General features: G+C 45.6%; 1 protein-coding gene across 3 annotated transcripts in view; it reads left to right on the forward strand.

The window, feature by feature from the left end:
* Nucleotides 1-11,002: 11,002 nt before the first annotated feature.
* The window catches only part of LOC110955464 (vesicle-fusing ATPase), a 60,039-nt gene continuing 48,125 nt past the window's right edge, over nt 11,003-22,916 (forward strand). Inside the window, exon 1 of one of the 3 annotated variants that reach the window (XM_051940965.1) lies at nt 11,003-11,145. In XM_051940965.1, coding sequence (XP_051796925.1) covers nt 11,134-11,145 — 12 coding nt within the window. In that variant the 5' untranslated portion in view covers nt 11,003-11,133. The remainder of the gene's footprint in view (nt 11,146-22,916) is intronic. The other 2 variants (XM_051940964.1, XM_022200470.2) reach the window with 2 other exon arrangements.

The raw sequence follows: 22,916 nt of genomic DNA on the forward strand, positions 1-22,916 counted from the left end.
ACTTTTCCAGGGAATCTATTGAACAGTATCATTACACCAGCAGAATGTGAAGTACCATGACTAACATAAATAGAGTCACCCCATTGTAACTTCCAAAAATTCACATCTTCCTCATTGGAGTGGGTCTCCTGCAGAAATATACAGTTTGCTTTTTGCTCCTTACTAAATAAAAAGATAGCCTTGCGTTTGACAATATTTTTAAGCCCCCTAGCGTTTAATGAAAGAAAAGATAACATACCTGATAACAAAGATAAAGCGCAAGAACCATCAGATGCGCAGGAATGAAACAGTCAGTGTCCCTTCTGTCCATATTTAGGTGCATTTCACTTTCCGGGATTTAAATGTCAATTAGAGATGAATATCGTCAACTCACTCTGGCGGCGGGTCCACACGTCTACCGTCAATCATTGCATATCCTTCCAGTAGATAAGCTTTTAGATTCCTCTTCTTGGCCTCTTGAACCAGCGGGTACAGTTTGGCGCGAGCTTCTCTATCTTCCTTGATGTAATCCTTCTTGAAGTAAATGTGCAGGTCCTGGCAGACACGAGCTTCACGGGACTTGCTCCAAACTTCTTCTTTAACCGTTCTGAGCCCAAACTGGATGATAATAGATCGTGGACGTCCATTGAAGGTTGCAGGTGTGCTCTTCTTGCCCAGACGGTGTACCGTGTCCACAGAATCTCGAAGTTTCTCCGCCGACATGGGCACCACTCTGGTCAGAATCCCAATAACAAGCTCTCTGGTATCTTCGCCGTCTTTCTCGGCCAAACCATTCAACCTCAAGTTCCAACGTCGTTTGTATCTGGCTTGTTCAAGGACAGCTTCTCTCAGGGATTTATTTTCAGCTTGAAGTGACTCCATTTTCTTTTGTAACTCGCCGATACCTCGCTCGTTTACCTTGATGGCTTCGGTGTTAGCTTCAATCTTTGTTTCAAACTTTCTCAGGAGTTCAGTTTGAGCATCTAGCTTGTCGATTTGTCTGTCCATTTTTCCAGTGAGCTCAAAAACCGCTTTTAAAATGGAATCCATTGTCTCATCCGGGGACTTTTTCTTCATTTTTTTAGGATTTGGTGCTTTGATAGGCGTGTGATTCAGGTTGATTGTCTTTTCTTTCTGTTCTTCAACTTCAATCTCCTCCAAAAAGACATCATCCCCAGCTACCGCGCCAGAGGAAGAGTCGTAAGTGTGGTCTTCCATAGCTAACTGCTAGTTAGCTTCCAATTCACCTCTGTAACACGACAGTCTGTCACGGCTTAGCTTATTCAGACCGAACAGAGAGCCACTACTACCAGAACCGGAGAAGTTGAAAAAAGGATTTATTGTTCAGGGGTGGATATGGCTGGAGTATGAGGACCGGAATGCAGGGACGGGAATGCAGGCGGGGGGAGGATGTGGCCAGGTGGATCTGGGGGCTGGGGATCGGCGGTAGTCCGGGGTCCGGGCGGGACCGGAGCGCTGCGGATCTCTGTGGGGGATCCCTGGCGGCCAGACGTCAAGAGCTTAGAGTTCGGTGGAGGAGAGGAGTTTGGAGAGGACGGACGTAGCACTCTGACGATCCGGGGGGGCCGAGGTGTCGGATTGGCTGAGCAGAGACGGCGTCTCGCCGGTGATGTTCCGGGAGGGGGCTCCGGGAGGCAGGGAGAGCCGGTTGTCTGCTGCGGCTTCAGCAGCCAGGAGGGAAGCGGGTTGGGGGTTCAAGGAAGGGGTCCAGGCGGAATGGGGGATCCAAGTGGGGAGGGGACCGGTGCCGAATGGCTCAGGGGGGTTCCAGTGAGGGTTCCAGGTGGGGAGGTCTCCGGGCAGCTGGGTCTGGAAGAGGGTAAGAGAGGTGCACGTTAGAAACGTCAAAATTCTTAATAAACTTTCTGGAGGCTGGAAAGAGAACTGACAGCGAAGTCTATTTCAACAATCTGGCAGGGTGTGGAGTGTTGAGCCGGTACTTATTGTGAGGTGGGTAATCAGGGTGATTTCTTCCAGCTGCCCGGGACTCATGGAGGAGCTTGATTACCTGAGTGGAGACGGCTGCGAAGCCGAACTCCACTCAGGTGTCGTGCTGAGGGAAAGCAGAGGAAGAGGGACGGATGGGAGACAGAAGACACATAGGGAGGGGGTTAGTTTGGGATGCCAGGTGGGGAGGGGTGAGGAGAGGGCCCTGACAGTACCCCCCCCTCAACGGGCGCCTCCCGGCGCCCCACGAAGCCGGTCAGGGTGGTTCCGGTGGAAGTCGGCGATGAGGGAGGGATCCAGAATCCGGCTACTGGGAACCCAGCACCGCTCTTCCGGGCCGTAGCCCTCCCAATCCACCAGATATTGACGCCCCCTACCCCGGCGGCGGACATCCAGGAGGCGGGAGACTGTGTACACTGGCTCGCCGTCTAGCATGCGGGGGGGTGGAGGGGCCGGAACGGGAGGGGCCAATGGACTTTCCTGAACCGGTTTGATTTGAGAAACGTGGAAGGTGGGATGGATCTTCATGGCAGCGGGGAGTTTCAAACGAACGGCAGATGGATTGATGATTTTGTCGACGGGGAAGGGACCAATGAAGCGGGGAGCCAGTTTCTTGGAGGGGACACGGAGGGGAAGATCCTTGGCCCGAAGCCAGACCTTCTGGCCCGGGGTGTAGATGGGTGCCTCGGAACGATGGCGATTCGCCTGGTCTTGGTTCTTACGGGAGGCGCGGAGGAGGGCGGCGCGGGCCTGGCGCCAGGTGCGGGCGCACCGGCGAAGGTGCGCCTCTACAGATGGAACCTCGATCTCTCTCTCCCGGTCCGGGAAGAGAGGCGGGGGGTAGCCGTAGGCGCAGTGAAAGGGTGACAGCCCGGTGGAGGAGCAGGGCAAGGTGTTATGTGCGTACTCCACCCAGGGGAGTTTTGAGTTCCAGGAGCTGGGGTTCTTTGAAGCCAGGCAGCGGAGGGTGGCCTCCATTTCCTGATTCAGCCGCTCCGTCTGGCCGTTGGTCTGTGGGTGAAAGCCGGAAGATAGGCTGACCTTGGCCCCAAGTGCTGTACAGAAGGACCGCCAGACCTGCGAAGTAAACTGGGGCCCACGGTCCGAGACGATGTCTATGGGGATGCCATGGGCTCGGAACACGTGGGCCACCAGCAGGTCGGCGGTCTCGCGGGCTGAGGGGAGTTTAGATAGGGCAATGAAATGTGCAAACTTTGAGAACCGATCAATTATTGAGAGGATGGTTGTCATACCTTGAGATGGGGGTAGACCGGTGACGAAATCCAGGGAGATATGGGACCAAGGTCGGCGTGGGATTGGAAGGGGTTGCAGGAAACCGGAGGCTGGTTGGTTGGGGGTTTTGTTTTGTGCACAGACGGAGCAGGCTGAAACGAACTCACGGCAATCGTGGTTCATGGAAGGCCACCAGAACCGCCGGCGGAGAACCGCCAGCGTCCTGGACACCCCTGGGTGGCACGATAACTGGCTGGAGTGGCACCAACGGAGTACGTCCGGGCGGGCGGTCTCCGGGACGAACAGCGTTCCTGGGGGACCGCTCTCAGGGAAAACCTGGTTTTGCTGGGCTCTGCGGACAGTAGCTTCGATATCCCAGGTTAGGCAAGCCAGGTGACAGGGGGACAGGATTGGTTCAGGATCTTCAGGTGCGTTCTCTTTTGAGTAGATGCGCGACAGGGCATCAGGTTTAGCATTTCTGGTTCCGGGACGATAAGAAAGGGTGAAACAGAACCTATCAAAAAACAGAGCCCACCTGGCTTGCCGAGGGTTTAACCGTTTTGCTGATCGAAGGTACTGGAGGTTTTTGTGGTCGGTCCACACCAGGAACGGCTGTTCTGCCCCCTCCAGCCAGTGCCGCCACTCCTCCAGAGCCAATTTCACTGCCAGCAGCTCCCGGTCTCCCACCGCATAGTTTCTTTCCGCCGGGGAGAGTTTGCGGGAGTAGAAGGCGCACGGGTGGAGTTTCTCATCTCCGCCGGTGCGCTGTGAAAGCACCGCCCCCACTCCGGTGTCCGAGGCATCCACCTCCACAATAAACTGCAGACCAGGGTCTGGCTGGACCAGGATCGGGGCGGAGGTGAACCGGTTTTTGAGGGTCTGGAAGGCGGCGTGAGCTGTGGGGGACCAGGTGAACTTACAGGAGGTGGATGTGAGAGCGGTCAGGGGTGCGGTGATTTGGCTGTAATTCCGGATGAAGCGGCGGTAGAAGTTGGCGAAGCCCAGGAACCGCTGGAGCTGTTTGCGATCCCTGGGCTCCGGCCAACCCTCCACCGCCGCTACCTTGGCTGGGTCCATCCTGATCTTCCCAGCAGCAATGATGTATCCCAGGAAGGGCACCGTCGGCGCATGAAACACGCACTTCTCAGCTTTCAGGAAAAGGCGGTTTTCACGGAGACGCTCGATTACCCTCCTCACGTGCCGACGGTGCTCCTCTAAGCTGCTGGAGAAGATCAGGATGTCGTCGAGGTATACGAAGACAAACCGGTTCAGGAAATCACGTAGCACATCATTGACTAGATGCTGGAAGACAGCCGGGGCGTTGGTGAGGCCGAAGGGCATGACTAGATACTCGAAGTGGCCTAAGGGGGTGTTGAAGGCTGTCTTCCATTCATCTCCCTCCCGTATCCGGACCAGGTGGTAAGCGTTGCGTAAATCCAACTTAGTGAAAACGGTGGCACCATGAAGTGGGGTGAATGCAGAATCCAGAAGGGGAAGAGGATATTTATTGCGGATGGTGATCTGGTTAATTCCCCGGTAGTCCACACAGGGGCGCAATCCTCCATCCTTCTTTCCCACGAAGAAGAATCCTGCACCAACGGGGGAAGTGGAGGGGCGAATCAGCCCGGCCGCTAATGACTCTTTGATGTAATCCTCCATGGCTCTTTGCTCTGGTTTGGAGAGATTGTATAATTTCCCACTAGGCAAGGAGGCGTCCTTCTGAAGCTCGATGGCGCAATCGTATGGTCGGTGGGGCGGAAGGGAGAGGGCCTGGTCCTTATCAAACGCAGGAGCTAAGTCATGGTATTCTACGGGGATGCCAGTGAGATCGGGGGGGTTAGAACGGGCTGGCGGTGTGGGACTACCGGGGGCCGAGGCAGAGAGGAGGCAGGTGGCATGGCAGCTGGGGCTCCATGAAAGAATCTTCCCCTGAGACCAGTCAATGTGAGGGTTGTGGCGTCTTAGCCAGGGAAATCCGAGGACCAGAGGGGTGTGTAGGTTGGGGAGAGTGCAGAGGGTGATGGATTCAGCGTGATTACCAGATATACGGAGAGTGAAGGGGACAGTTTGGACCTTAATGTGTGCTAGACGGCGGCCATTCAGGGAGAAGGCAGAGAGGGGAGGTTGAATGGGTTCAGTGGGGATATGCAGTTGCCGAACCAAGGACTCATCGATGAAGTTTCCTTCTGCACCCGAATCCACCAACGCCGCGACTGAACACTGGTGATCTCTCCACTCAAGGGTGGCTGTCACCCGGAGGTGAGTCGATGGGGAGGAAAGCATGGTTCGACTCACCAGGACCCCCCGGTCACTGGTGAGTCGTGGATTTTCCCGGCTTGGCCGGGCAGGTGGCTGAATAGTGTCCCATCTCTCCGCAGTACAGACAGGCGTTCCGTTGTCGGCGCGCCGTCTTTTCCTCCTCGGAGAGGTGGGCCCGGCCAAGCTGCATGGGTTCCTCCCCCGACGCGGACTGGACTGGGGCAGAAGGCAAGGACCGGTTCTGAGCGACTGCGGGGCGAGGTGGGCTGATTCTGGGAGGGGGGCCGGTGGCGCCGGGACAGGGGGATCGAGGCTGGATTGGGAGGCGGGGCCGCTGGGTCGAGGAAGCCAGAGTTCTCCTTTCTCTCCGGCGCTCCCGGAGCCGGTTGTCCAGCCGGATCGTCAGGTCGATGAGCTCCTTCAGGGATCCCAACTCCTCCTTAGGGGCTAGTTCGTCCTTAAGCTCCTCATTTAAACCGTCCTGGAAATGGTAACGGAGGGCCGAATCATTCCAATCACATTCGGCCGCCAGGGTCCGAAACTCGACAGCGTAGTCCGCGACACTCCGTCCCCCTGCTTAAGACTGCCCAGTCGCTTGGCTGCATTCTGTCCCTGGACCGGGTGGTCGAACACCTCCCTCATGGCGGTGGTGAACGCTGAATAGGAGTCGCAGACGGGGTTGTTATTCATCCAAACCGCCGATCCCCAGCGCCGCGCTGCTCCGGTGAGTAAACTCAGTGTGTAGGAAATCTTTTGTTCATCTGTGCTGTAGGTGAGCGGTTGCATCGCAAATACTAAAGACGTCTGCATGAGGAATTCCTGGCAGGTTCCTTGATCTCCTGAATAACGTTCAGGGGTGGGGATATATGGTTCACGAGATGGAGGAGAAGACGGAGCAGCGGGCCGAAGTTCTGGAGGTGGGGGTGAAGGGATAACTGGGGGAGTCTGGGTTGTGGATAACTGGACCAGGGAGGTGGCTACCTGTGATAGTTGGGTGGTTATATTACTCATCTGTGTATTCATGTGGCGGGTGGTGTCGGCAAGATCTTGCAGGGCTTGACTATGCTGGTTCAGGAGGGATGGAGCAGAGGCTACTTGGGCCATTTGACTAGATAGGGCGGTGAGCTGAGCATTCATCTGCTGACTGGTATCCGTTAACTCACGGAGGGTCCGGTGATGTTGTCCCAGAAGATTTCCCTGAGTGGTGACGGCCTGCATGATGTCAGGTGGGGTTGGCAGGTCCGGTCCTGGTAGAGGGCTCTCTGGGTCCATATTTATGGCCAGATTGTTCTGTCACGGCTTAGCTTATTCAGACCGAACAGAGAGCCACTACTACCAGAACCGGAGAAGTTGAAAAAAGGATTTATTGTTCAGGGGTGGATATGGCTGGAGTATGAGGACCGGAATGCAGGGACGGGAATGCAGGCGGGGGGAGGATGTGGCCAGGTGGATCTGGGGGCCGGGGATCGGCGGTAGTCCGGGGTCCGGGCGGGACCGGAGCGCTGCGGATCTCTGTGGGGGATCCCTGGCGGCCAGACGTCAAGAGCTTAGAGTTCGGTGGAGGAGAGGAGTTTGGAGAGGACGGACGTAGCACTCTGACGATCCGGGGGGGCCGAGGTGTCGGATTGGCTGAGCAGAGACGGCGTCTCGCCGGTGATGTTCCGGGAGGGGGCTCCGGGAGGCAGGGAGAGCCGGTTGTCTGCTGCGGCTTCAGCAGCCAGGAGGGAAGCGGGTTGGGGGTTCAAGGAAGGGGTCCAGGCGGAATGGGGGATCCAAGTGGGGAGGGGACCGGTGCCGAATGGCTCAGGGGGGTTCCAGTGAGGGTTCCAGGTGGGGAGGTCTCCGGGCAGCTGGGTCTGGAAGAGGGTAAGAGAGGTGCACGTTAGAAACGTCAAAATTCTTAATAAACTTTCTGGAGGCTGGAAAGAGAACTGACAGCGAAGTCTATTTCAACAATCTGGCAGGGTGTGGAGTGTTGAGCCGGTACTTATTGTGAGGTGGGTAATCAGGGTGATTTCTTCCAGCTGCCCGGGACTCATGGAGGAGCTTGATTACCTGAGTGGAGACGGCTGCGAAGCCGAACTCCACTCAGGTGTCGTGCTGAGGGAAAGCAGAGGAAGAGGGACGGATGGGAGACAGAAGACACATAGGGAGGGGGTTAGTTTGGGATGCCAGGTGGGGAGGGGTGAGGAGAGGGCCCTGACACAGTCAGAGTATTCTTTTGTATAAAATGCAAAATGTGGTCAATAACAAGGACGATGATCTTGCTAATGGTTATGAAATGCACAAAAAGTCAGTTCAAAGGACAGAATAAAAGTTTGTGCGCCGCTGCCTGCAAAAGCGTAGTGTTCACTCCGCCATCTTGGATCCTGGGCCTATGGTAACACAAAGACGCCTACTGTCATGGCTGTAGCGCTGTGGCACAGGTTGCAGGCAATGATGTAGGGGCTACATTCTGCTTCAAATAATTTGAAGTCATCCCACATGTTTTCCAATCCTATTATCTGGCATTTCAACTCCAACAAATGAATAAATGAATTCTGTCAGTTGTGTTCAAATTTTAAGGTGTCAGGGGGTGCACAATTAAATCAAACGTCAGCGGAGAAGAAGATTTATTTCTTTTGTTTTATCTTTTTACACCACTCTTTGTGATGTTCTGTCAGTGTGAAAAAGGCGTGGAAGAAATAATGGACGCATGTGGAACTTACATCAATATGTTGTTTCCTCCTCCATTTCGACGTTGCACTTCCTGAAAAAGTTGTTGAGAGTGAGCATCGATGCAGATTCGCTATTTAAGGGCTGAACAGTCCACTCCCCCTCTGCACTACGCGGTTTGGGACGGCCTTTAATATGGAGGACCCTCCGCCGGAACGCGCAAACGGAGGGGTAGTGTGTAGGGATAGTGTGTAGGGGGCGGTTTGGGATTCAGCCCAAATCTCTCTAAGTGGGTGGACTGGACTCTAGTAGTAAATGATTGGACAGAAAATGGTCATGTGATTCATTGACGACATACCTGTCTGAACTAACACGATTAATTGATCATTTTTTTTATAAAGAAAAAAGTTAAAATTGTTTGATTCCAGCTTAAGTGTGAATATTGATAGTTTCTTAAACTCTGTGATGATAAACTGAATCTTTTTGGGTTGTGGAGCACCCTTTTCTGACATTTTTCACCCTTTTCTTTTCTTGATTTTTTACAAACCAAAGAACCAAAATAACAAATAGATTAATCAGTTATTGACCATGTTAGAGTGCTGTTCCTGCTGTGTGTGTTTAGTGTGTTTAATTTCCTTATTTAGACTGTAATTAATATGATTTATGGGCTTGTTTTACATAGAAAATAAAGAAATGATCTCTTTTGTAATGAGGTTACAGTCTCTAAAATACGAGTCATAAAAGAAATCAAGTCATTCTGATGCTTTTACAGCGTTTCAGTCACATTGTAGGCGCTGTAATCAGTTTTTGGCAAGTAGAAAATGGCATTATTTGAATTGAACTGGTCCTTTAAAGCTATTTAAGCTAGTTTAAAAGGATTGAATTAGTTTATGCAGAACACAGAGGAGGTGCAATTATGCAGAGACTTGAATATAATTGCTTTTGCAGACTTCAATCAGTTTTTGGCAGAACATCTAGCAAGGTGTAGCAAAAATAATGGCCACAGATTGTTTATGTAAGACACTTATGTCAAAGGTGTTTGAGAAAGGCTTCAAACCCTTAGTCCTCATCTTCACTGTTTCTTTAGCTGCTGCTTTTGAAGGGCAAAACAAGCCTCATAGCTAAGATCGGATGAGTAACTTTATTGATCCCTCACTGAGGAAATTTACATGATACAGCAGCTGGATACAGATGAGGCATAAAGAATCAGGACAGGAATTACCAAAGTACAATAAAAAAATGAAGGTAGAATAATAAAAGTTCCGTGAAGATAATATACCAGGCATGATGAATCTACATATAGGTATGTATGTAAATATATGACAAAGTGAATTTACATATGGATATATACAGATATACACTGTCGTTCAAAAGTTTGGGGTCTCCAAGGCAATTCCATGTTTCCATAAAAACTCCCACTTTTATACATGTGCTGACATAACTGCACTAATTCTAATCATCAATGAGCCTTTAAACAGCATTAACTAACACAATGTAGCATTAGAACACAGGAGTGATGGTTGCTGGAAATGTTCCTCTGTACCCCTATGGAGATATTCCATTAAAAATCAGCTGTTTACAGCTACAATAGTCATTTACCACATTACAATGTCTACACTGGATTTATCATTCATTGAATGTTATCTTCATGAACTTCTTGTCTTCAAAAATAAGGACATTTCTAAGTGACCCCAAACTTTTGAACGGTAGTGTAAATATGTATGATGAATTCACATTTGTAAAAGTGTGGCATGGAAGATAATATACCCAGGTCAATATAAAATTGTTGGACTTTTTTTTTTATCATAGCTGACATTTTTGCTGTTTTCAGGCCTAAAATCAACATGGCAGCTCATAACCAAACACCACATGGTATTTTCAGAGAAAAAAAATTCAAATTTTTATATATACAACTGATTAAAACTGAAATTGGAAGTTATTTCTAAAGATATTGTAGTAAAACTGTTAACTACTTCATATTAGATAAGTCAGAAAGCCTTGGAGTCTGGCCAGTCTTTTCTTCAGGAGGAAATGACATCATGTGGAGCAGGTCATGTGATCTGGAATTAACACACTTCTTTAAGAGGTGTTTTTGTAACGGGGAACTCAGTGGAAAGTGATTTCTTGGACACGTAACAATTTAATAACTTAATAATTGTAATTATTAATAATTTAATAACTGTTAAGAGATGCTGTGGCCATCAGAATTTGGAATTAACAGGTAACCAAAAGCAACAATAACAAATCTTACATATATAAATCATAAACAAACCGACTTTGGTGATCCTATTGTGATGTTTAAAGAAACTGAGCATGCTCTGTGTTTATGTCCATGCTGCTGGATGTGCTCTGAGCTGTGTCCTGAGGGGCCGGTGCTGCAGTTTAATTGCCCCATATTGATGTTTTTTCCCCTACACATGAGTATTATACCTATTTTATATTCCAGTTGTGTGCTCGTACTGTTTCTCTTTGGATCTGCAGGGTTTTATGATCCCTGCAGAGGGACAGCAGAGTGTGGGGCGCTGTCCATGGTGCTGAAGAGGCCTCAAGCAGGGTTCTGAACTGAATAAACTGATGAATAATGCAGCAGAAATAGCAGGTGAAGATGACTGGTAGTAGGGAATGTGCTGCTAACTTCACGTGTATGGTTTTAGTTATCATATATGAAGGCAGATCCGGTTTATTTACAGTTTAAATGGGTTTTATTGCAGAAGCAGTTCAGTCATATGGGGGAACACGTGTCAGATTTGCATATGAGCGTCTTTTGGAGCAGAAACCGAGCCATGACTGCCTGCTTTTTATCAATCTGCCATGTGAGTTGTTCTCTGACGGAGATGAGTGATTCTCCTGAATTACACGCGAGCTGACGGTGACATCCCCCCCTCTCCGTCGGCACGCTTCCGCCTCAGCCAGCCAATCAGAGCGAGGTGCGCCGCAGCTTATAAACCCATCTGCTGCCGAGTCTTTGCCCTCACCGTCCCCGCCGTCCTATCATTCATTGACCCGAGCTGCATCCCTTGATTTACCGCAACCGTGAAGATGGCGGCCCGGGTAAGAACTATATATATCTAATATGCTTTATTTCTTCCTTTATATAAAAAAAAGAACAGAACCATCCCTGTACGTCGATGTGGAGAATAAAAGCAGAGCCGTGGCGCAAAATGTCGGGCGAGCCGTCTCTTCCTTCAGACTGTAACCAGCCTGAATGTCACCGTGACTGCAGAATATTTGGGTTTATTTCACATTATGTTGCTCCAAAGCCACGCCAACCTTTCCGTGCGTAACCAGGAACCGTAGCAGCTCCTCTTTGCCCGCTAACAGCTGCCTTCTCTGGGCTCCTTAATCCTGAGCTCTGCTTGCCCTTGAGCTGCGCGGCTGCGTAAAAAAAAAAAAAAAAAAAAGCTTTTACGCATCGGTAATAACACGGGTGGACGTCTTGATGCGGGGGTTTGCAGGGTGGTCTCACGTTTGGTGATGTTGATGGTGTCCAGAGCTGCTGCTGCCTCCAGTCTGCGGTGTTTGCAGAGCGCTGCTGGGTTGTGTGCATGTGTGTGTTTTCATTATGTACAACCTGTCCACGCACAGGGAGGATGATGTCAGGTTACGAGTGTCAACCTGCCCCACCAGCTCAGGGAAGCACAGGTGGTTCCATCCAGCAGGGAGGCCCCCACATCCCCACATAACACCCAGGTCACAACCACGACTGTGCAGTGATCCCCACTTCCCCCAGACTGCTGCTCATGTTATGCAACAGAAGCACAGCATCACCCTCTGGACAGCATTTCCATAATGCTTATTTTTGTTTGCAGTATCCTAAAGGAGCATTCAGTAATCTTATTAAAATCCAGGGCTGTAGCATCAGAGGGTAGGGCATCCATTAGGCAGCATGTACACCTTTACTCCTGATTAGAACAGTAAACGCAGTAAAAACTGATCCCATACTTCATTATGTTCACCATCCACCCTTTATAATGTCACATTTACAAACAGCCTTTATGTTATTGCAAGTCATGATTCCCTCACAGCTCATTTGTGTTCTCAGACTAATATCACTTTTTTGACCAAACAGTAAATATGAAGCTACAGCCTGCAGCTGATTAGCTTAGCATAAAGATTACAGCTGAGAGGAACACCTAGCCTAGCTCTGTCAGACCGCAATCAAATCAGATTACCTGCATCTCTAAAATGTCATCATTAAAGCTGCAGTAGGCAGAAATCTGGAAGGGAAAAAACAACGCAAACACCAGAATATGAAAACATACAGCCCTCCTCCTGCAGCTCTTCCCTCTAAGCCCCTCCCATAACAGCAGCATTTGGTCAGGTTAACGTTCATTCTCCCAAGTGAAAGTCGAACCCATTATGCATGACTTTTTTTTGCTATTTCCACTGTATCGTCTGATCAACAAAGTGCCCACTGCATTATATTTTCTAGATTTTCTGAGAGGCAGGAGGAGGTGCAGAAGTTTTCTTCACTTGAACTACCCACCTCAGCTTAGTGCTGGATCTTAATGCTTTCATCTGTGTTAAAAAAAAAAAAGAAAAGAAAAAATAAAGTGTAAAAATACCAAATCACTTTTGCAGGGGGTTCTATGTTGGAATATCTCTCGGTTGAGCATTATAAATGCCTAAAAAAAACCCTTTAAAGGTTAGAAATACTTGAAATATCCTGCTGCATGATCACGTTAAAAATGACAAACTGACATTTTTATACTGGCATTAAGTTCCATATTTACTGTACAGATGTGAGAGTAGTAACAGAATTCTAGTCTAATCATTGGACAGAAACAAATGAGTCGCAACAACTTTCAAAAAGAAGCAGCTCTTCTCATATATGTTACTCAAGGTAGCTCAATATGTAGTATTTTCTGTTGCTGACAGATTTTAGTAGTCATGGAGGCCAATAGCCAGTATTTGGAATTGATTCACTTGTGGTAAAATTGTTGGTGTTAAAATTTAGAATTACTTTGTTGACATGCCGTTGTTTCTTTATGTTTCTCGTGTGTTTTTTGAAGTGCTGACTGGTTGTTTCTGAGGATGTGCAACCAGTCAGATAGTGGTGTGGTTGAGGTAATGCCAAAAAACCTGCAGAGTGGCGACTACAGGCAGGGAGAGGCATCAGAGCCAAAATGTAGATCATTCTGAATTTAATTTATTTTAATGGAAATCTATTTTAATCAGGAAAATGCTGCCTGTCAGATCTGATGATGGGTCAGCTGATATCAGGATGACCTCTACTTGTGGCCCTTGTGACACTTTGCAGTTCAGTCAAAGAAGGATTTTTCATATTCTTACATTTTTTAATAGACCTGTTGAGGTAATAGTGGCGAGTATTTCACCGGCATGAAGTCTTTAGCTTTATGTTGTGACCCTGAAGAGGTCTCATACCTCAGGTTGGGCACCCACATTTCGTCAACTGCAGCTTTAAATCCAGAGCTGGGTGTCTTCTCTTACATGGGTTTATTTGAGCTGACTGTTGGTGGCTTGAAATCTTCTTTTGTAGCTCATGTGCGTTTAGTATATTTCAACACAAAGCTTATTATTCATAACCTCCTAACCTCGAACAGCACGTGAACGTTAGCTGGTGCTTTTATCCAGAGAGCCTTGAGCTGCTGGTCTCCAGATCTGTGTCTTTGTCTCAGAGGAGGAATATGACGTTCCGTCACCATCAGAGAGGAAACACTTCACCTGTCGGTCGGGAAATGTTCCAGAAGCTGTTCTACTGTAATAGCTCTGCTGAAAAACATATTTGAAGCTGAATGGAACTGACCTCCCACTTCACTGAGGTCACTTTTACTGCAGAGCCCAGAGAGGTGACAGTAGCAGCATTTTGTTTGAACAGAGAAACCACCGACGAGCCTTAACGGTCTGACCGCCGGCTGGTTTGTGGATGAGGTGCAACACGCGACAGAGCTCGATCAATTACGCACGGAAGCGACAGCATGTTCATTTATCAGGTTTTACATGACGACTGGATGCACAGTAGTCCATTAAGTGATTCCTGATGCTCTTATTTTGAAAGAACCAGTGATAGGAGTACACTTACTGTATACATTTAAACTATTTACTGACATATTATCTGACAGCTCAGCTTTTTGTGGCTAAATTAAACTTAAGACTTTTTAAGACAGAATAATACTTTTTTCACCGCCATGATGAAAAACACACAATATCTCCTACAATTATTTATGGAGTATTTTTTATCTTTTTTTTATCACTTTACTGTCAGTATATCTCAGTTGTATATAGAATAGAATAGAAATACCTGTAAACCCTGTAAAACCCACTGATGCAAAAGTACAACATCAGTTTTATTTATTTTTTATTATTGTTTTCTATTATATATATATATATATATATATATATATATATATATATAAATATATATGTATATGTAGATTTTTTTGTTTGTTTTATTTTTTTGCTATTTTTTTCCTATATTTGGGTCTTACGGGGTTAAATTTGGTTGCTACGGCATAAAATCTATGGCTCCCACCACCATAAATGCGGATAAATACCCAAAAATGTGCAATAAATATAAATAAACAATCAGAAAAAACAAAAATGCAGAATGTCCTTTGTAAAGAATGTACAAATGTTACAGTCTTCATTAGTCCTATTAGCATGGCCTGGGCCTGTGCATAATTTACATTCAAAGAAGGCTCCTGGATTTGTGTACAGCTGCACAGAGACATACAACAACCACAAATAGGCTCAATAGCATCACAAAAATACTGGGAACTGTCACTAAGAGATGTAATGACACCCGAAAGAGACACAAAATGACCATAAAGTGACTTTAAACCACCACAGCGAGACAAAATGAGCCCAAAGTGAAGCAAAACTAACACAAAGAAATTAAAAACCAGCAAAAAGAACATTATAGCCAGGCGAAAAACAAAAAAATATTCAAGATTTGCGTTGATTCAAGGCTTTAAAATCACCTACAGTTTACTATGATAACAGGGGCAGATTTACCATCAACATTAACAGTAATTCAGTCTTATTTTCACACATGGGTAATTAAAGCTGGACTGTTGGACTTTTACTGGATAAATGAACTCTCTGAAGAGCAGAGCGACTGTGGCATGAGCGACCAGGAGCATGTTGGAGTCAAACTGATAAGAACCAAAGAAAGAAAAGCTTCTGTTGTTACAGATTTGAGAAAAGAAAACAGCAAAAACTCACACTGCAGATTTAGTAATAAGATCTAAAAATGAATGAAGTCAGCGGCGAGGTCAGACCCTGCAGGCGTACATCACAAGCATGTGTTTGTGTGATTAGTCTCACTGCCAGACAGTGGAAACCAAACTTCTGCAGGTTCAAAGTAGCTAATGAGACTGGCGTTAGCTTTTAGCTCCTGCTGACTTTTCATTGTTTCCGACTGGCTCGTTTTTTTAATAAGCACCGTTTGAAGAACGTCTTAAAGTACGTGTGAAGGAATAGTGAAGGTTATTAAGCAGGAAACCAGATTTTAATGGGTGAAAAATATTAGCAAGTGCATGAAATTGGTGTCAGAACTGTGAAAATATAATAAGAAGTGAGCAATATTCTCTGTCCTGAAGGTGCTGATTGATGGTGTCCACACCAGCCTAAATGAACCATCCTAACAGAGCAAACCCACCTCAGTTTGCTCAGTCTGGATCAGACGGGTTAGGGATGATGTGCAGCTGATGATGGGGCCAGATGTTGGTGAGACAGAAGGATGGAGGCAGGTAGTCTCACGCCTCATTCACCACTAACAGTGGATTATCTGAGGAGGCCGCCTCAGATGAAACCAGCCGGGGTAAAAGGATTTCTGCAGGAGAGATTTATCCTCAGCTCTTCATCAGTGGGGCTCCTCACAAAATCAATCTTTTTCTTCAACTCATCATTCTCAGGAAATGTAAATCAGGAGAATGAGCTGTTTTGTGAATTTTAGCATCTCTGTAAGACATATTTGCTGGCTTGCAAACAGTGGGCTGTTGGAGTATTTTGTGATTGAACAGGATGAACATTAGTTTTTGAAACTTTTGATAAAAATGTACGTGAGATATAAAAAAAATCCCTCAATTATATATTGACCTGATTAATGTATCAGACACAGAAATGACAAAAATTCTCCTTAAGAATGTAAAGAATGAATCATGTTATGGTAATAATACATGTGATATTATTGTAAATAACAGACAATGCCAGTAACTATCTGGTTGATTACAGATTATCTCCATCTCCTTTATAGTTTTATAAAAACTGAAAAAAAAGAGACAAAACACACACTAAACATAGCATCGTTGCTGTTGTCACAGTATTGCACATACAGCTGCATACAGTATATAAATGTGTAGTCATGTGTCTGTTTTCTTGCTTTAGTCAGCAGTGCTCTGTTTGTATTAGATTTTAAATTAGATTTCCAGATTCACAGGTAAATCAAACTGACAACCGCAGAATGGATTTTTAGTCAGCAGAGGTGATGGATGGACACGGAGCGTTTTCTGCAGAATAAATAGAAAACCCGATACGTTCTCTCATCTGACCCTCGTTTATCAGTCGGGCATTATGAGGCCGAATTCAATCAAGATTATATTAAAGTAATGGAAATGATGCTGTGGCTGTGGAGATGTCTGCATGTGAATCTGTCTGCCTCGCACTGAAGACTGCATCAAGAGGTAGTGGAGATTTTAATAATTCATCAGAGTTCTTCAAGAGAGCGGACATCTTTGTGTGTGTGATGGTACAGTCCTCCTCTTGGCAGTCCAGCATGAGTCAAAAGAAGTGTCCACTGGCGTGTTCTGACACACACACACACACACACACACACACACACACACACACACACACACACACACACACACACACACACACACACACACACTCCTGCCCAGCAGGCCATGTGCTGTTGCTGGGCATACTGCAGCTTGTCAGAGGCAGTCAGGACAAAGCAAACATTTCCACAAACGGACATCATGACGGATTCGGCATCGGCCACAAAACAGTGAATCCTGCTGGAATACGTGACACACACACAGTGATGTGTTGGTTTGTAGTGCTGGATACGATGCCGCTGTGCACAGATCATGTCTGTCTGTGGGGCTGTGGTTTTGCAAGTCATCCTGATCCTGGCTAGAATTCACGGAAAAACAACAACAGATTTGCATTTGAGTCTGTCTTTTGGTGAGGGATTGTCATGAGGAGTTGAGGTTTGAGATCCCAGGAGCAGCCAAGGATGCAGACTCTGGCAATGAAAGCAAACAGAATAAAGGACTACATGATTGTATGTCTCTTTTTAGTTGATTTATATAAGTATCAAACGGGAAAAACAGGCCGTGGCTAACAGGCTGACCTACTCTGTCCTGGCTGTTGGCATTTTCACTTCCTTAACACGAGTTGTTTTGCAGAAAGTGACTTCTCTTAATATCATTTCATGTCCAACTGAAATTACTTTGAACACAGCTGCATGATATGAGCCAATCCGATGGCTAAAGTCAACCCTAACGACATGGACAATCAGCCACAAGGTCATAGTGACACTGTCATGGCACATCATAGCTTCTCTGTGAGATGAGCTCTGTGGCTGGTGGGCATTAAGCCTCACAGGAGACTTTTTCATGGTGGCACTTCATGAGCTAAACCTCAGCAATGCTCTGTTTGCCAACATGAAACTGCCAGTAGTCTGACGAAGGACTCCTCGGTCTGCAAAACAACTTCTGAATCTGTAAAAATTGATCAGAATGTCCTTGAAACAGACAAATCTTTTGGTCTACTGGATCAGAAAGTCCAAGATGGCATCAAAACACAAAGATTCAGCTGCTGCGACAGAAAACAAAATAAAATCTTTTCTTTGAACTGCAGCTGAACATCAGCATAATGAATTTATGGCGGTCAGTAGAATGTTCTCCAGAGCGACACAGAGATGAGTTTTTAGGGGTTATGTCAACTACCGGAGAGAGACTTTAAGCACCTAAGGTTTAAGAAGTTGTTTCCCCTTTCTCAGCCTGGTTTTTGCATATTTGATCCGTTCCTTTTGCTGGGTGGCCACAGAATCCATCATTCCAAAGCTTCCCAACCAGCTTAGCAATGCATTCTGGGAGCATTGTGATGTGTGTTTTGAGAGACGGGGCATCGCATTACCTGCTCCTCATTTACTTACAGTTGCATTTTTACATTTTTTGGTGTCTTGCTGCCACTTTCAAGCCTCTGCAAACTCCAGACAAACATTGAGACGAACTACTGTCGATCTAAAATGAAGACAGATTCTGTAACTGCATGTCTTTTTTCTCACTCCGAATGTTTTCTGACACCTATTTTGATGAAGTGATTTCATAGTATTGGTCTGGTTTGAAATCTCGAAGCAAACAGGCTATGAGTTTGGTGTTTGTCCAGTCAGTGTTTGTGTGGGTGTAGGAGGGTTTTCTACTGGTTTGATTAGTTGTCTCCATCAAGCGTCCAGTGCTGGGAAATAGTTCAACCTGTCGCATTCAAGGACTCCCCTGTGGGCACCGTTACCATCACACTTGTCATCTGACAGGCCTTTAGCCTGTTACTAGGCTAAAATACAAAGCTTTGTTTAGGGAACAGGTTTAGCATAATGGAAATAATAATTAGCAGCTGCAGACCTTCAGTTATCACAGCAGCCACTTTAAAGTCCAGCCATGTGAGCGAGTCCATCTCAAACAGAGGCATGAGCGGGTGGGTGAGGCATTAATAGATTATTGATCTGCTGTGTTCAGTGTTAAATTCACCTCAAGACTCACAAAGGGGTTTTCTGTCTTTGCCTCGTGGCCTGAAGTAAACACAGTCAGCATTCATCAGGTCAGAGTAGGGCTGGGCGATATGGCCAAAAAATAAAATCTAGATTTTTTTTGTTAGTCATCTTGGACGATTACAATTTTAATGGATTTTTGTTGTTTCTTTGCGGTCTGTTAGCTATGGCTAGTGCTAGCCATGCCTCACTCCCGTAGCTGCAGCACTCTTCCCATTCTTTAGGATGCCTCTGCCGGAGGTGCTGAAAGAGGTTAGTTGTGCTGCTACTCTTCGTTTTCACAGTACTTTTGCAAACCTTGCACATGACTGTAGTTTGCTCTGTGTCAGTCTTGTCAAAGCCGAACCACTTCCAAATAATCGATGTAACATGAGGCCCTTTTGTCGCGACCAACTCTTCGTCTGCTGTTCTGTCCGCCATGACGGGGATGTGAGTGTTTTGGTGGAAGGAGATGAGAGGCGGAAGCAAACACCAGTGCACAAGTCGTGAAAGGCAGAAGAAGAATCTGTATTGTTAGATATTTAAGCTCGCCTCGATTTTACGATTTGGCAAATTTTTAAATTGTCATGTTTTAAAAAGGCAAATTTATTGAATTAATTGGATTTATCGCCCAGCCCTAGGTCAGAGGGCGGTAAAAAAGGCCAGTAAGACATTTGGTCACAGACTGTGGTGGGGATTGAACTGACGGCCTCTTCGTCCACCGCGTTTTCTGACCAGCCACCTGGTCCTGGAGAAACCCACGGATTAGAGAGCAGAAGCTCAAGACTTAAGCATTAAAGCATTACTGATTTACAAGAACTAAACGTTTAAAAAAGGGATGCTGTGACAAACCAGTGACATTTTAAAAATGAATTATGATCATTGTAATCATACACATTTAGTAATAGTATAAACCAGGGTGTCAAACATGCGGCCCGCGGGCCAAAACCGGCCCCCCAGAGGGTCCAATCTGGCCCACAGGACGACTTTGTAAAGTGTAAAAATGACAGCAAAGACAATAAATGCAAACTGTAAATTTGTAAAACTATAAATTTAAAAGAATTTCTAGACTATGACAAGTTGTTTTGATCATGAAGTAAAATACAGTTTAGCTTTTATGCAGGCACAGAAGCAAGTTACTTTATCTGAGCATCCAGAGTCAACCGGCTGCTTGTTATATTTTCATGGTCAGAGTTGATCAAAGAAATTTACTGACTACATGGGGTTAAATGAGTTCAAAGTCACACAGTTATACAGCAGTTTGAAAACATAAAGAGCATTTAGTCATAACATTATTATAATTTAGAACAGCATCGTGACAATATCAAAATATTTTTGGCCACAATAATCATTTAGCAAAATTCTGATGTCATGGCAACCAAATTTATAGTTCCTGTAAATTCATCAGAACTTGTGTAAAAAACGGTAAATGTGGTGTCACGACACATAATTGCTCTCGTGTATCTCCTCTGCATTAGATTATTAGATTAGTGTTCTATTTTCAAGCCTTTTCAAGTCTTTTTCACTGGCAAATTTCCGCACAATCACTGTGTTTACAGCAATTACAGCAGGACGGCATTAAGTGAACAACTCAAACCAAACTGGACATGAACTGGAGTGGTGACAGGAACTGGGAATGCTTCGTCTAGGTGAAAATAGTGCTTAGCAGACTGATGCTGAGGTAAAAATATCGACTGCAACGTGACGTTTACAGGCATCAGTTTAACCGTTGTGTTCAATCGTCTTCGGGAACAAATTGAAATACTTTTAATTGCTGCTGGCATTTGTTCAGTTATGCTGAGTGGGCGCTTTCAAAGACTCTGATCGATTCGATTGTGTCAAATCAATCGGTATAGATAGGGCGGTTTTGATGCTGCAGCTCGAGAAGGAGAGAACAAGAAACAGACGCCTACTCAGAAGTAGTGAGTGGGCCGCAGAAGATGGCAGCTCAAGTGTCTCTCCTCTGTAATGTCTTTCCTCTCCTTAACGAAGTGATCGGTTTATTTCCCTCCAGTTTGCCCATCTATTGCTCAGAAGCCGTTCCTGAAGAGCCTGTTATTTGATTCTCTGCTCCTGCTTCTGCTTAGCACCCACACCCAATATCTGAGGCAGCATCGCCGAGGTAGAAAGATGCTGCTGCTGCATTTTACGTTTCCCTTAAAACAGGGGAAAACGGCTTTCTGCTGGGCTTTAGGCTCCAGATGAATCAGCTGAGGCTCGCAACCAGAAATCTGTTTTCTAGTAGCACCAACCATTGCTGTTTGTTTGTCAGCCATCTTCTCCTTTTGTAGATTTATTTGTACTTTTTTCCCCTTTTTAAATATGGATACATCATAAATGTATAGCAATGCAAAAAAAATAAAATAAAATCACCTTCTTTATGCCCACCGTCTAAAAGAACCAAATATTTCTCAAGTTTCCTGTTTCAAATCAAGAATTAGTTCCTTTAAGAATCTCAATCTTTGACAAAAATGGACAAAAGTTTAACTAAAATCTAGACAAACTAGAAGGAGGCATGCAAGTTTCATATCATTGACTGCAGCCTTTATTTGCAAAAGTAAATGTGTGTAGAAGAACTTAAAGGTCACCAGATTACATATTCTGTGAATCTAACAGGACATATTGTTAATTAATGAACTTGGCAAGTCACAAACAATGGATACTAATAGGAAATGTTTCTTCAACTTACTTGATCCTGCAGCAAAATCTATTTGCAGTACTTAAGGTTAACAGTCTTTTGCTGACCTTAGCTAAGCTTTTAATGCACAACTTGGGTCAAAACATGCCCAAATTCAATGGATTATGGGTCTCTTTTTACCCATGTTGTGCAGTAATGGGTAAAAATGCTGTTGTATTTGTATTTGTATTTATTCTGAACTCCATTAGCTGCAACATGTGCAGCTACTCTTCCTGGAGTCAGTCCAACAGCATTACAAAGAAAACATTTTACACCTGTTTTTCACCACATAATACCAAAATAAAAGTGACCCCCCCACCCCCCAACCATTCACACACATTCACACCCACACACACCTACTTAAATATCTTAAAAAAGACAAACAAAAACAAATACCTTTGGACCAAAAAATTAATATAACAGAAGATGCCTTTTTAAAAGAAATTTAAACTGCCGTTTACTGTTTGCATGAGTGACGTCACTTGGCAAAGAGTTCCAATTTATCATAGCCCTGTACATTACACTACTTGTTCCCATATTTCCTTTTACTGAAGGTAATTTAAATTTGCCCTCTGTGGCATGTCTTGTTTCATAACAATGAACATCGGAACTGAAACCTAATCTCTGATAGAGTATATTTGGTAATTTGGATTCAATAATATTTCTTGTCAAATTTAGCAGCGATGCTTTAAATCTCTCATTTATCTTTAGCCAAGACAACACATTATGCATCCAGTTTACATTCGTTCTAAAAGGACATCTGAGAGCACATCTAGCTGCTCTGTTTTGAATTATTTGTAAAACGTTTAAATCTGATGCAGCGGCACATGACCAAATTTCAGAACAGTAATCTAATTGTGACAGCACAAGTGTTTTTATAACATCTGTGGTCATGTTCAGAGGTAACATGTGAGAACATCTTCTAACTGTTGAGAGACCTCTGCCCATCTTACGGGCCACAGTTCTAATATTGTTGTTGCCTAAACTTAAACACAATAATGTCCTCCTTGGTTCCTGGTGTAAAAACAAAACACTTCGTACGCCGTCCATCCACCCCGACCTCCTCCTGCTAACTCCAGTACTGTTCATAAAAATGTTGCTTCATTCATGCAAAACAACTCCCTGCCCCCGAATGTTCAAGTCTTATCAGGGAAACATTTGGCATTTCCACTGCAGGAACTTTCAGACCATTTTACCCAAACCTTTGAGGATGCTCTGAGGACAACAACTCTCTAAAGGCCGTTTTCAGGAAAGGAGAAAGCATCTACTCCAGGGTCGGTGCTTCTGAGCAACCCTCAAAAACAGCTTTGCAGCTCTTAATGCCGATTGGTTAAATTCAGAGGACAACAAGCATTTATTACCCCCCTCCTGATAAGCTAATCCAACAGCAGGCTTCTGTCTACCATCCATAAAGTAAAATTCACCACA

Source organism: Acanthochromis polyacanthus, chromosome 21, assembly GCF_021347895.1.
Source record: "Acanthochromis polyacanthus isolate Apoly-LR-REF ecotype Palm Island chromosome 21, KAUST_Apoly_ChrSc, whole genome shotgun sequence".
Taxonomy (NCBI): domain Eukaryota; kingdom Metazoa; phylum Chordata; class Actinopteri; family Pomacentridae; genus Acanthochromis; species Acanthochromis polyacanthus.